This window comes from Aulonocara stuartgranti, assembly GCF_965226115.1.
Source record: "Aulonocara stuartgranti genome assembly, chromosome: 14".
In the NCBI taxonomy this organism is placed as follows: Eukaryota; Metazoa; Chordata; class Actinopteri; order Cichliformes; family Cichlidae; genus Aulonocara; species Aulonocara stuartgranti.
In genome coordinates this window covers 7,707,679-7,722,580 of record NC_138950.1, presented here as the reverse complement: position 1 = coordinate 7,722,580, position 14,902 = coordinate 7,707,679, and the positions used below count along the sequence as shown (strand labels likewise).

The 14,902-nt window shown below is 37.9% G+C and overlaps 1 protein-coding gene across 4 annotated transcripts in view; it reads right to left on the bottom strand.

Moving 5' to 3' along the window:
• Positions 1-14,902, bottom strand: part of arhgap42b (Rho GTPase activating protein 42b) — a 79,783-nt gene that overhangs the window by 28,623 nt on the left and 36,258 nt on the right. For all 4 annotated transcript variants that reach the window (XM_082502508.1, XM_082502509.1, XM_082502510.1 and 1 more), the window contains exon 4: positions 6,619-6,690. In XM_082502508.1, coding sequence (XP_082358634.1) covers positions 6,619-6,690 — 72 coding nt within the window. The remainder of the gene's footprint in view (positions 1-6,618; positions 6,691-14,902) is intronic.

Below are 14,902 nucleotides of genomic sequence, written 5' to 3'. Positions count from 1 at the left end.
TAAACAATAAAAGGTGACTCAAATGGACCATTACGGCAAGGCTGGGATGGTCAATTTGGTAAAGTAAATCCGTTGGGCATCTTTCTTTGCCTTTAGACAACAATTCTGATGGCAAAAGAGCCAAACGGGACAGGCAAAAAAAAGAAAGAAAAAAAAAAGAAATTCACAGCCCTCACAGCCCAATACCCCTATTCAATGCAACGGTTGAAAGAAATGTTGGGAATCATGTATTATCGCAGGGTACTGTTGGAAGCTTTTTTCCCCCCCCTAAATGCTGCCAAATGTGTAAGGAAATTGCATTTGTGGGTTGAGCAGCAGAGTTGAGTAAGCGGGTTACGGGAAGAAAAACGTCTCTTTTCGGCAAAATCTTCTCTGCTGATGCCAAACTGTTTTTTTCTGCCATAGTTTGTTGTTTGGTGTTGTTTCATCGAAATCTGAAGAAACTAGACAAATTAGCATTTTAAGAAGTTATTAATGTAACAAACACTTTCAGCTGTGTTTACTGTCACACTATATAAAATGATATAATGAAGAATAAACAAGCACTGCAGGCCTGGCCTTGCTAGTTTATATAATGTTACCTCCTACAAATATTTCAGACTGAAGAACATAGTTGATTTCACAAAGCCAACCGTCTCAGATGGTTTGATCTATTTCAGGATAACAGGGCAAAATATTACCAAACTCTTACTGCCTTTCTTATCAATGAGCTGGGACAAAGCTATCACAGCAGCTGCACTCAGCGCCATCTTTCATGTTAAATTTTTCTTTATGCTTGTAGGCATCCTTCTTTTTCGGGATGATTTCACTGTTTGCGCATAATCTGATTTAATATACTTCTTTTGCGAAAGGCAATATCTTATATATTTACAGCGAACGGCTGCTGCCTTAAAACAGGTAAAGACCGACCTCTCAAGGTCTACTGCCTTGTGAAATTCTGATGATCAGGAGAAAAAGTAATTACTTTCAGAAAGATTGTTTTAATAGTGTTTCTGCTTTATTGGGTAGGGCACAGTGGGAAGTGATGGAACAGATACGAGAATAACAAAAAGAAATGTATTCAATCTGCATCGCATTATTCATGCGTTTTGTTGTTTTTGCACCACAAAGTTTGAGTCTCTGCATCATCTGCGGTGCTGTCATCTCAAGTTCTTAGGAGAAATGTTTTCAAAGCTTGTTTTGTTCTTCTTACCTTATCGCCTTGTGCATTTTTTGATAAATCACTACGACACTAATAACTGACAGGCTGCTAACCTTTTTATGAAATGCATAGTATCTAGGACAGCACTTCCTTCATTGATTATACAATGGATTTTTATGTTAATACAGCTGGGATGTGTCGTTCTCGTATAGTGAACAAACACAACCACAGTCTATAAGCACAATGTAGTGAAAAGGTCAAAGCATAATTAATTAATCTGTCAACAACTAATATATTGGCTATAACTTTAACAATCAGTTGCAGTCACTGTTATTTGAAGTTTTCTTGCTTTTGATGTACCCGGCCTATCATAATATACATTTTCAATAAATATTAAAAAGTATACTCATCAGTAAGTTCGGGGTGTTTAATTATGCAGTTTCCCAGAACAGAGCAACCTCTACTTGGTTGGAATCTGGAGTTTAACTTTGTGTCAAACCCAAAGTCCTTTTTAAAATCTTCTATTGACAATGGGAAACTCAGATGTGCTGAAATTCTCTGCCAGTAAACAGGACTTTCTGCCATTAAAATTCTTTTGCAGTCCAGTCCTAGTATGACAAGTGCGAGGCTGTGATGACCCCTAGTTTTTACTCTCAACATTCCTTTCCTCGGCATGTGTTTTAGATACCTAGGTGGGCAGGCTATAAAACCGGTGCTGGTAGTCGGCTCGCCTGGCTGCCCTATATTTACCCTCTCACTTTCTTTTTAGCTCCTTCATGTTGTTTTTGTGCAACTCAGACAAACTATATCCACGCTCAAATACATCCAATACAAAAGATTCTACTGCCTTTCACATTCAATCATTTTTATATTTTTGTCATCTATTAAAATTACGTTATCTTGTTTAATACGTTTTATTAAATTTGCTAGTTAAACCGCTACAAAATGTGCTTCCTTACCAGGCAAGCTGTAACAAAAGTGCAGGCTTATCTGATATTCAGATCTGGGAACTCTTGCAGAGCCAGGGGACTATGTGGAAACCTGAGTCTGCATATCTTATATATTTTTTTTTATTTGAAAAAAAAGTATATCAGACATAAATTAATATTCAAAGTGAATATCAACAAAGGAGTCTGGAGGGGATCTTCAACATCCTGAGAATTTTGGAAAATGATAAAAAATATTTTATCACACTTTGGTTCAAGGGCACCTGGTGGCTCAGAAAAATTAAGGAGAGAAGGAAAACCAACGCATGGCACCAGTTTATCTCATATTAGTTTGCTACTCTTTTCTATAGTCTGTTCTCTATCATGGTCAGTGTAATCTTAAGCAGTAAACAATGGCTTACAAGAATACTTAAAAACAATTCTTGTGGGCTGTGGAGGGAAATGATATGATGATGATATTTGAAGCTTGTCAACTCTGCTTTGGTAATTTGGATTAACTGGCCCTTGAAATAAATCAGATAGAACGATAACACTATATGTTTGAGAGGAAACATCTCTTCTGTGAAGTTTAACAAGACAATAATAACACCCTAACTAGTTCATTATCAGACTGCCTGCTCCCATGTTTTTATAAGTACTAATATTCTGAGAGGTCCCACTTTTTATGGTTAACATCTGTGCAATAATATAACCACATAACCACAACTGCTGTTACTGACTTTGAATTTAAGGGGGAAACTGAAACAAATATTTTTAACTTTAATAAATGGATCAGACTTTTAACATAAAAATATTCAGACTTGTCTGATCAGACAGCTGCTGCGTAACAAATTATTTCACAGTAAAAGTGTGAATCTATTTGTGTGTTTGACAGCTCCTGACGCCCGACCAGCTTGTCTGTGCTTCAACTAATTGATTGTTGTGAATAGTTAATGAAGTAGTGACACATAAACGTGTACAACTATGTTGCCCAGGGTTTTTTGTTTTTTTTCTTTTCAAAATGAAGTGTTTCAAAAGTTCTGCTGGTGGGGGAGGTATGCTCACTTCACATTTTCAGGGCTGCGATGAGAGCTAAAAGAGCAGGGTAGTAAAGGCAGTTTGTCTTCTTTGGCTCTTGTAAGGCCAGACAGTGTCTAGTCTGTAATATAAAAACATGTTAAGTCCACCTCCGTGGATTGTACTGCATGGAACATTCCATTGTCAATTCTGGGATCCAGTGCCAGGTGAGCAAGCCAGATTAAATCAGGCAGACAGGACCAAAACTATGAGCTGACAGGAGAATTCACCATCTTTTCCCACTGCCATAACCCATGCTTTTACGGAAAGCTAATTGTTGGCTTGTTGCTAGCAATGGCTAACGGAAGGATCTAGTTATTTCTCGCTTTTAAATAGCTCAAAAATCCCTAATATAATTATGGATAAGTTGAACTTTTTTGAAACTCTCTAAATGAAATGTCATTTATTTTTTAGTGTAAAAAACACTTCATAATTGGCTACTCTATGGCGTTACACAAAGTCATCCTACACTGCATTACACTAGAAGGGATCTGAAGACTGATCTGATGAGTTTATGCTCTCAGTAGAACTTCTTTGTAAATCTTGGCCACACTATGTTTAGACTTGTCTATGGTATGCTGATTAGCTAACTACTTATGATTGACGAGTCATTAGCCAATGAGCAAGCAGCTTTACAGTCAGTCCATTCCTCTTTGTTACATCCTGTTCTTTGAAACCGAGATGCTAACGATGAAAACGCTTATCTTCAGGCTCAAAAACAGGACTTTAGAAATCAGCAGTTGACATCACTGTAGCTATAATCATCTTTTATACTGTCTGTGGGCCAGCCCTGTTTTCCAGTATTTTAATACAATTTAAAGTATATTGGATACAAGTAAAAGTTCTCAGTCATGTGCACGCAAAGAGGCACTTACCTACATCTAGTGACTGATTGAAAAATTCCAAGGTTAATGAAGGTATAAAAATATACTGTTCCTATCTGTGTGATTGCAAAGGTTTTGGCCACAGCTGGCAGGTGTATCCCCAGGCCACTTTAATTGATCCCTTGACTCAGCAGCATATTTTAGGATTATGCAGCATAGATGGAAAAGTCATATCTAATCTAGTTAAGAATCATCTGATGTCTAACCACGCTTTGTACAGTAGGACCTTGCAAATCATTGGTGGCCATCTGTATCCCAATTGGGTCTATTTGCACTAATTCCTCACACTCAGTAAGTGTGGGACCCCCACAGTGCCCCTAATGTTGAAGACGATCTTTGAAGGAAATATAATAGTGTCAAAACTTCAGACAGGAAGAATGCCACCCACAGTCAGACACCCCCTGGTATTTCCTTGACAAAGTGTCCCTGGGGCCTATTTAAATTTCAAGGTCTGACAACCACTAAATACACACACATTGCCCCCCTAAATGTGCACAAAGCTTTCTAGTACTAATTTAACATCAGCTCTATGTGACACTTCAGGCCCACTTTTGAAAAAATAAATAAATCATAAAATATTAATGAATATTCATTAAACACAAATGAATATTACAGATGTTTTAGAAGTTGAACACTAAACATGGTGAACAAAGCAAACTGTTCATCATATTTACTCTCCATTAAGTAAACTGTGGTCACTGTAGCAGTATAAATAAACAGAAACTAGGATCATTCTCGATTCTTATTTCAGTTCTGAAAGTATTGTTTGTGTTACCTGGGAAAGCAACAGAAACATATACCTGAGAGTAAAAAGAAGAAGTGTAACAACAATTTCAGTTCTACATCACAGTCTGGCAGCCAGTGCATATGGTGCTCCGGTGAAAATATGTGATTGTTTGAGTTCTGGAAGCATGTGTATTTACAGTAGACTGCACTGAAGTTTGAGGGGGTTCATTCCAAACATTTGGATCAGCCTTGTGCTAAGCAGACCGTGCCTAATATGTCCTATAGTGCTGCAGTCAATCTGCTAGTGAGTTGCTGCTATGGAAGTGTTGTGCTTGTGCCTAAGAAGCTGATACAGTGGTACATAACCTCTTTGGGATTACTCGAAGCACACCCATATAAGGCAAGAGCTCCCAATTTGTCCACCTTATGTTCTCAGACATGAAATGCAGTAACTGGAAGGGTCAGACAGCCTGCAGATCTCTCCAGATTCTCGGAACAGTGGAAAGTTGCTCAGCCACTCATGATGTCAGCCTTTTATCTCACTCTAGTTGGGCTAATGTTTAGCGGGGGATAGGCCGTAGGAGGAGAGAGCCATTAGGAGAAAGTGGTCGGAGGAAATAAGCAGCAGTGGGAGTGACAGGGGCTGTGGCTTTTAAGGAACTATTTTATAAACATAGTCAGTCAATGCAATTGCACTGAACACTGTGATGGGGAAGTGAGAGAAAGAAATGGAAGCAAAATGTGCTTTTTCATTATGGTAGATACATGTGATGCCTAAGACATGAAGTGACATCGGTTATTTGGCCTGGACAGAAGAAGGAGATGATTTATGTTCACACCTCAGCGCTGTGAAGAGAGATTGTTCCATTATTTTGGACGTACAGTAAGGTGACTGCTTTTACAGACCAGTGGCTGTCAAGTCATGTGAAATAAATCAAAATGTGCGAGTCTAACTTTGAGGCTAGGTTGACCATCACAGGGGTCAGGGTTGTGTAAAGATGTGCAAATGATTCATAGTTCAATATAAAGTTAGGAATGAACTTGCAAACTGTGTGAGAGAGCAGTGCAAAGGCTTGCATTCTACAAGCTTGTTCATGTGTGATCTCACCAAGGGAATAACCACAAACAAGCTGCTGTACTTTCATTTTATGCCTTTGCGTTGGCCAGGAATGAAAGCATGGCTTGTGGCAACAAACCCACACTGTTCTTTGCAGTCAGCTTCAGCCTCAACAACATGTCCACTGTGGAACCAGGATGCCTTCAAGCAACACCCCTACTGATATCAAAAGCCTGTATGCAATAGGTTAGTGAGGACTGCATTATACGTATCAGGTTTAAAGTAATCTGATTATAAAATGGGTGAAGGTGAAATATATTAGATGCTGAAAGTTTGCAGCTAGAATTTTATCGTGCAGTGCCCTTTTCACAGCACAAAAAAGTTTATTTTTATATTAAAATGAAGTGAAATATGGCATGGGATAAAGTATTGTATTATTAATGTGGTTTTCAAAACGGGGAATCTGTCAAATGTAGTTTGTGTTAATTAACATAGTTGGATACAGAAATAGTAAATGTCCAATATGTCTTGTTTTAATGAATATAAACTAACTACTATAGAAAACTAAAAAGAGTTAATACCGTTTAAGATCACAATTGCAGAGCAACACATTTGTTTATACCCCCTACTAGCCTCATTAATTAGGGGCAGGGCACTTCTCTTGGTAGTGTCACATTTTACTTTTAATTAATGATTTACATACTGTAGTGAAAATGAAGGGGCTTAGGAGAGGAGGTGAGCATGTCAGAATACATGAAATATCCTGCGCTGTTCAGCTACTAATTGCACATGTAGGTGGTCTCTTACCTTCGCAGCGCCGATTTGCTCCTTACGAAATTTTTCCAAAGGAGTAATCAACACATCATCTGCATTCTGAATCTGAAATGAAAATCATAAGAAAGCAGTGATACAGACAGACGTCAGTTTGACTGAAAGATAGAACCCGAGTCTTCAGACTATTTCAAAAAGAATTATTAGAAAGAAAATATCACAAAAATGTAATCTGGCAGGCATTCACTTTTTTAACAATAAGCTTGGTCTACAAATGTGCCCCACAGGAAATTATGGAATCATTCAGCTTAAGTCGAACACAGTTGAAAATACACGTGGAAGATGGAGCAATCACATTTAATAATATTTCTTAAGCCAGCGACAACGAACAATGTGTGACTGCACGGAACCGAAATGAGTGCAGCAGATCTATGAGATAAAGCACTCAACAATAGTCTTGCAAGGCAGACAAAAACGGAGCCTTTTTATATGAGCTTTGATGCACCAGTATTGTCAAATCTTGGTGAGTTATAACACAGTGCAGCAGCACAGCTCTACAAGTTCAATTGGCAATGCATTTAAATTTTTGAAGTATGTCTCTACATACTGGTGACCTCTTCTGTGACCGGAAAAAAGGTCTCTGGAGGAGTCACTCCGCTTTTATTCCAGACAGAAACTGAAAAGCTGAGATACACTGTGTCAATTACTGTCTATGTTGAACTGCAGGTGAGCAGTTCAAAAAGGTGCCATTAAGGTGCTTCTGAATTTTCTGTGTATGAGCTTTCACCCACCACTGGTGGAGCACAGGAAGCACTGCCATAAATGACATGCCTCTAAGGTTGATTTAAGGTGTTATTCTGTCCAGTGATAAACTAAGGGCTGGGCTCTATGATACATCTATGATAACAGCACTAATTTAGTGGTGTCAGCTCAGAATGACTATCAGCTTCCCAGCTACAGTCCTCTGAACACAGACTTTCTCGAGATGGAGTCTTTGTTTTGAACCATTAATCATAGCATATTTTCACTGTCTAAAAATAACCCTGTCAGCTCCAAACCCAACCAGAATGAGTGACTTGAAAAGGAAGATGCAATCTCTTTAGCCTGCAGTGTTTTCATTTTCCCTTTATGATGTGGATGTTAAAATCTTGTAGAGTAAATATGTAACTTTTACTTGTTGTAATAATGCACTATGATTACACTACAGTCACAAATTTTGCAGCTGTTCAAAAGGGCTTCAAATGAAACCCATGTTAAGCTTTAGAGCTGATTTTTTTTTTAAGTTAGCCCCTGTAGTAAATGTCAAGAAACGAGAGAAGAAAACTGTGTTTTAATTTGAAAATAATTGAATGAAATTATCGTGTTATTGTGTTACAAGTAATTAGCAGAAATCTCTCTTTGTATATGTTTATGGATGTAGCTTTCTAACCTAGCTTGCCAGCATTAGCTGATAACTTAGCACTCTTGTTAAAATACAGCCCCCTTTGGCTTAAATAACAAAGATGGTGACAGTAACTAGGGCTGTGCAATATGACCAAAATCTCATATCCCGATATTAAGACATCTATCGTCCGATAACGATATAAATCACAAAAATTTACCATTTTCTGTAAATTCTGTGAATCTCGGGCAGCTCGTCTTGCGTGAAGTGTTTCCAGCTGGGCGTCGTGTACCTGGAGTCGAGTGTTTTAACCGATGCATGAAACTATACATTTTTAGACATAGGTTGTAACAGCCGCCGTTTTCTTTGTGAGTATTTATTACACGGCGTGCTGCGGGGAAAAGCCTGTTCTGTTTGAGTCTAAGGTTTATTTTTTAGCACCTGGCAGCTCTTTTTTGCTTCTCATCTGTAAATACCCTAGATCTTTCACGTGATTCAGTTTATTTTGAAAAGTCTCAACAGGATCTTGAGCTTTATTGTGAAAGGTTTATGTGGAAATAACGACAACGCATAAAAACAAGCGCTTATCTGTCTGTAGTGTGGTTATATTAAATATAAGAGAGAGCGAGAACTTTAAGAAATTAATATAGCCACTACAGTGACCATCAAAATAATGAAAAAATATTGCAATAAACAGTTCATTTTGCAACACCACGAAACAAACGATAGCGTAAAATGCAACGATAGACGTTTTTATATCGTCATCTGATATATATGGTTATATTGAACAGCCCTAATAGTAACAACACTAAAAAACAGAACAAAAACAGAACAGACTTCAAAACATAAAATCAGAAACCAATAACATATAAAACAAATGAGGAGTAGCTCAAGACTTTTGCAAAGTACAGTAACTTCAAAACCACAACATCTCGAAACTTCTACTGTTTAATACTATAATCAATTACTCATACAACATACAGCATTCCAGCAAAATGTTGTGATTACTCAAACATAAATGAATAACAGCTTGTCCCTCTCTCATATATTAAACATGAAGGGAACAGATGAGGATGAGTAGGTAAGCCAAATTATTTTGTCAAGACAACTAAAAATAGGAGGAAAGACAAACCATGAACTGGTAAGGGAGTTGGGGGATGTACTGTAATAAGTCTGATTGTGGTGGCTCAAGCTAGCATCTGCCCAGATTTAAGGTCTCTGCTGCAAAGGTTTTCATGCCAGATACCACAGGGCACCTTGAGAATCTATTGTTCAGTAATCTTGAGCTTGTGTGTTTTTTTAACTACTCTTTTTGACTCAAATAACATTTGGGGGAATTTGAAATAATTTCAGGTTATATTAAAACAAAACTGAACATTTTAACCTATTATTTAGTCTTTAACCTTCATCTAAAATCAGGTGCTTGATGGAAATTTGAAGTAGGAAGTGCTTTACATATAAAATATCATCTCGCAACCTGCAAAATGATTCATCACCAGATGGGGTTTAAAAGCATGATGGAGCTCTGTAAGATAAATCAAGTCTCTTTGGTTACAAGTAATACTCCACCAGAAGCACAGAGGACATTTGATGGTCATCAGATCTGTTATATAAAAAAATAATCTCTTAGCTGTTAGAATCCTCCAGTCGTATTGAAGTCGTTGTGTTATCTACCGTCTCAACAGCAAGAACGACACTTTTTTCATGTTCAGCTAAATAGACAGGACAATTAAATACACAGCACTCCAGGCTTTTGAGATTATGATCTAATATTTGAAAGCGACTGAAAGCAAGATAAAAATACCAAGTTTGTTCTTCTCTGGATTTCTGAGTCGATGACTGTTGAGTTTAATTGTCCTTGAAGGCGACTGCTACCTGAAATCTGACAGGATTTAGATATAATAGGAGCGTGATTACTTCTTGTGTCAGTTAATGCATATTACATTCAAAGCAATGGAAAATACATTTAAAATGTTCAAGATTTCCGATCACTTTTGATTATTATCTTCCAATAAGCTGATTCAGACAGTTAAATTTGAAAGAGGCCATCTTATTTAAGACTCAATGGATTACTTTCAAACTGGCATTGTGCCGAATGCCCTCAGCAACAGCCTCTCTCAACAGGATTAAATCCATATGAGCGAGCACAGTGTGATGCTTGAAAGGATGCAATAGCGCTAAGCAATTTCATTATCAGATAGGGAGAGGAATGTCAATGTGCTGTATTTCCCATGCTCCTGCTTTTACCAGTCTAAACATCAAGCAGATCAAAAGTGTTACTCTGAGGTTAATTTGCAGAGGCCGACCAGAATGCCACCAAGGCCAGCTCAAATTGAATACTGTGAAGTGTACCAATTCAAATTTTCCCCTTTCAAACACATCTTTAGAACCGATTTAAATGTGAATATCAACTTTAAACCCTTTGGAAACATCATGTATCATTCATCTTTCCCTTAATAAAAATATTCTGCTGGATATCAGGCTTTTTTTAAGTTTCCTCTTTAATCTATGTTTACTGCAGAGAAAGCCTGTAAATAATCATTACTTAGGCCAGCTTTTATTAGAAGAGCACCTCTCATGTTCACCTCTATGACTTACAACTGCTGCTAAAACACATTTTGGGTAAAACCATTTCATATTCTATGCAAATATTTATATTATTTATTATGTTTCAGATCGTCTAGAATGGCTTAAAGTGCATATCTCGTGGCCGTGGTTCCTTGGTTGTGTTGGTGCATTTCACTTGCAGTTTATAATCACTCTAGCATTAAACTGTATATTGTGCCGTCTCACCGGTTTCAGTATGTAAGTCTATAACAGGGCAGTAAATAACTTTTATAGGCTTTTTGCCCGTTCCGTTTTGACAGCGTCCTCACAATGAAACTCCAACTTAATACACCTAAAGCCGTGCTTCTTCATTGCAAATCAACTGAATCGCTTGGTTTTTGAATACACACAAACTCACCCACATGCATACACACCGGGCTTGCCATTTTTCTCTGGCTGAAGAGGCGTCATAAAAGCCCGCTCGGCCAACGTGCTGCACTATCTTTCAAATGAAAAAGCATATTTCTGTTTGTTGTTGTTGTAGCAGTTTCACCCTCACGCACACTTTCCAAGAAAATGTGGCTCCAGGCGGAAAAAACAGTTCTGTAAAAAGCCAACTGGGCCCTGACAAGAAGGTGTTTTATCGGTGGGTGCTTGCAAGTGAAAATCTGTCAACTGTGACAATTTAGTAAAATCCTGTGACAGAAACAGGTCACAATTTTCCAGAATGGTTAACATCTAACGAGAAAAATACAAAAAACTTCCTAATTTTAATCTGTTTGATTTGTTTATTATATATTATAAGAAAGAATCATATCAATCAGCAGATTTTGGTCAGTATCTATTTGTTATAATATAACAAATAGATACTATATATTCTAGCAGATTCTAGTTATCTGCTAGAATAGCAGTCCTTCTTCCTTTGCAGCACGAATAAGTCTCCTGGTGATAAATATTAAGTTATTGGCTTAACTAAGCATGCTTACAGTGGCTTTCGTTCTTGGAGGTGATTTAATTTTCCCATTTAGGTTCCCACCTTTGTTTAGCTGTCAGTTATAAATGGTCATCTAAAGCCTTTGGGGCTGAAATGAAGCTAATTTGAATGTATAATTGTGCAAATTTATTAAGCGTAAAAACCAGTAGAGAAATACTGCTGATGACTATCTGAGGAATGTTAACAAGCACTGCTGGCGCAGCCTTTAAATGCAATAACATGAGTGGGTGTGCCTTACATGAAAAAAGACTGCGTGCTAGACGTCTGTACTTCTTTGTCCTGAATTGTATTACACCTAGTAACACCCGGCGGCATCAAATAAAAATATCAGCAACAATAACACCACACCAATAACCACAGTGATAGCAGCAGCAACCAAAAAGGAATTAGTCAAACTTATTAAAGATGCGGAAGCAAAGCCCCCAAAACCTAATTAATACAGTGCGTTAAATGCATAATAAACATTATCGTCCGTATCATCATGACAAAATAAAACTTTCTATTTCATGCTGACAATGGGATACAACCTTTATTAGAAGAGGGACTGCAATAGATATGCGTGTCTGTCATTCTCTCTGCAGATTGTTTTGCAGAGAAGGTGTGCGTGTGTGTCAGGGGGGTAACAATCTCGTTGAGCTAAATCTTTATCTAGTGCAGCAGTGGCACCTGCAGCAAGCTGCAAAGCTATTCTTCCCTAACTTTTATGAGCTATGAAATAAAAGCAAACCTACTGCAGACAAAGTAACACAACAGTGTGAGAATAGATGTGACACGTTTGCCCTACACAAATGTGATTGGCGAGTAAGCTGTTAAGCAAGGATATAAAGAAACTGCTGAAATGGAGATAGTAGCTGGTTTGTGGGTCCCATGAGGATTTTCTGTTGTTTGTTTTAAGCACAGTTAGAGACTGCTTGACCTTTCTTGCTACCAGAGTTTGAGGCTGCTGTGATTGCTGTCTGCACACATTTATCCCTATGTATCAAACAGTCTGCAGGTAAAGAGCTGCAATATTAAAAGAGCCACAAAATGGAAAAGGTTTTTAGATTTTTATAAAGTGGTGATAAACAGATATTCTTACCTAGTTTTCCTGAGTAACATTTGGGCCTTACCAGTACCTTAAAATATGAGCAATACCTGGAACTCAAAACAATAATAAAATCTATAACACTTTGGCAAATCTTACAAGGTTATTTATACATTATTGTAAATTAATTTAGAAATTGCTACTTGGTAATTAAAAAGCAGTAATATTTATTCGTCATAATAACCGTGTGTCGAAGCCTAACTAGCATACTAAATCTTAAAAGACCGTAAAAGTTAGTACACCTGGCAATGAGTGAGTGAGCATCTCAGGCTACTCCCACACGTACATGGGTATTTTTGAAAACGGAGATTTTCCGTTTTCGTTTTTTTAAAAATCCCGTCCACACGTAAAAGCCAAAAACGAAGGAAAACGCTGCTAGGAACATGCCAAAGCAGCAGGTGGCGCTATATTCCTATCTGTGTAGAAATGTTGGCCAATCAGAAGTCAGCCTGCGTGGGAAAGAGTAAAAAAAGATGGCGCATAGAAGCAGAACTGAGTCCTATGTGTGGAGGGACAGTAACTGTGTGTGTATATGTAAGCATTTAAACACTGCAGAAAGTAAAATTAACAGTAACAGTATTTTGTCTTCGTCCGCCATTGTAGAAATTCAATTCACCGAAACAATAACCTGACACACAGTGTGACGTCAAAAAATGTGCACACCTTTGATGCTGCGTCCACACGTAAATGCAAAAACTGAGTTTTCAAAAAATATCCACCCATACGGAAAAGAAATAGTAAAAAACTTATATGTGATTACTCATGAAAGTGGCCACTTTCATGAGTAAATCATATAAGGCTTACATGATTTACTCATGAAAGTGGCCACTTTCGCATTACTTTCATACATTGTTTTAGTAAGTATCCAAAACATACAAGTTTCATTATATAATTTTTCAAGGGATCTTATATGTGTTTTCACACTTATATGCTTTTCATACAAGTTTCACACAAGACAGATACAAACTTTATAAGATTTATATATATCTTTTCCATATGGGCACCCTGGCAGGAGTTTTTAAAAATCTGTGTTTTCAGTGACCAAAAACGCAGTTTACGTGTGGACGAAAGGTGCAAACACATAGAAAAATCTGCGTTTTCAAAAATACCCAGGATGTAGCCTCAGACTACGTCCACACTAATGCGTTTTCGTTTGAAAGCGCATCGTTTTCTCTCCGTTTTGGCCTTCCGTCCACACTGAGACGGCGTTTTCCTCAAGGAAAAACGCAGCGGTTTGAAAACGCTCTTTTGAAAACGCAGACATTTCAAAACGGAGACTTTCTAAAACGATGACGATGAATTTTAGGCTACGTTCATCACGTACCCAGGTATTTTTGAAAACGCAGATTTTTCTATGCGTTTGCACCTTTCGTCCACACGTAAACGGCGTTTTCAGTCACTGAAAACTGAGATTTCTAAAAACGCCTGCCAGGGTGGATATTTTCAAAAACTCCATTTTTGCATATACGTGTGGACGAGAAAAACGGAGAAAGCGCAGCGTCAAAGGTGTGCGCCTTTTTTGACGTCACACTGTGCGCCACGTTATTGTTTTGGTGAAATTAATTTCTACAGTACTGTTACTTGTACTCTCTGCAGTGTTTAAATGCTTACATATACACACACAGTTACTGTCCCTCCACACATATGACTCGGTTCTGCTTCTATGCCCCAGCTTTGTTTACTTTTTCCCACCGAGGCTTCTAGACTTCTGATTGGCCAACATTTCTACACGGTTAGGAATATATCGCCACCTGTTGCTTTGGCATGTTCCTAGCAGCGCTTTTCTTCATTTCTGCGTTTACGTGTGGACGGGATTATTTTTTAAAACGAAAACGGAAAATCTCCGTTTTCAAAAATACCCGTGTACGTGTGGACGTAGCCTCAGTATCACGGCAAAACATTTAACAGACACGTGTGCATTTCACACTTTGCCATTTCACGCTTTGTCTCTCCAAAGTGTGAAATGTACACGCATGCAGAAGTTGCAGTAATCTGCAGAGGGAGATATTTTATTTCATGCCAACAGGAAAGTGTTTAAACAGACCTTATTAACATATTTTCATGTAAAAACATATTAGCTGCCTAGCTTAATCGTTTCTGGCGACTAAGGAGCCTGAAATGTACTTCCCACTTTTTTGCTCACTACTGACTTCTTGGCTTTTAATATCTTATCTCGCCCTGCTGGTGCTGCATGTGTGTCCATTTCACGCTTTGGAGAGGCAAACTGACACGTTGGACTGGCGTGTCTATTACATACTTTACCAGTGAAATCACTCTTCTAATGAAATAACATGCAGACATTTAGCTTTTAAAC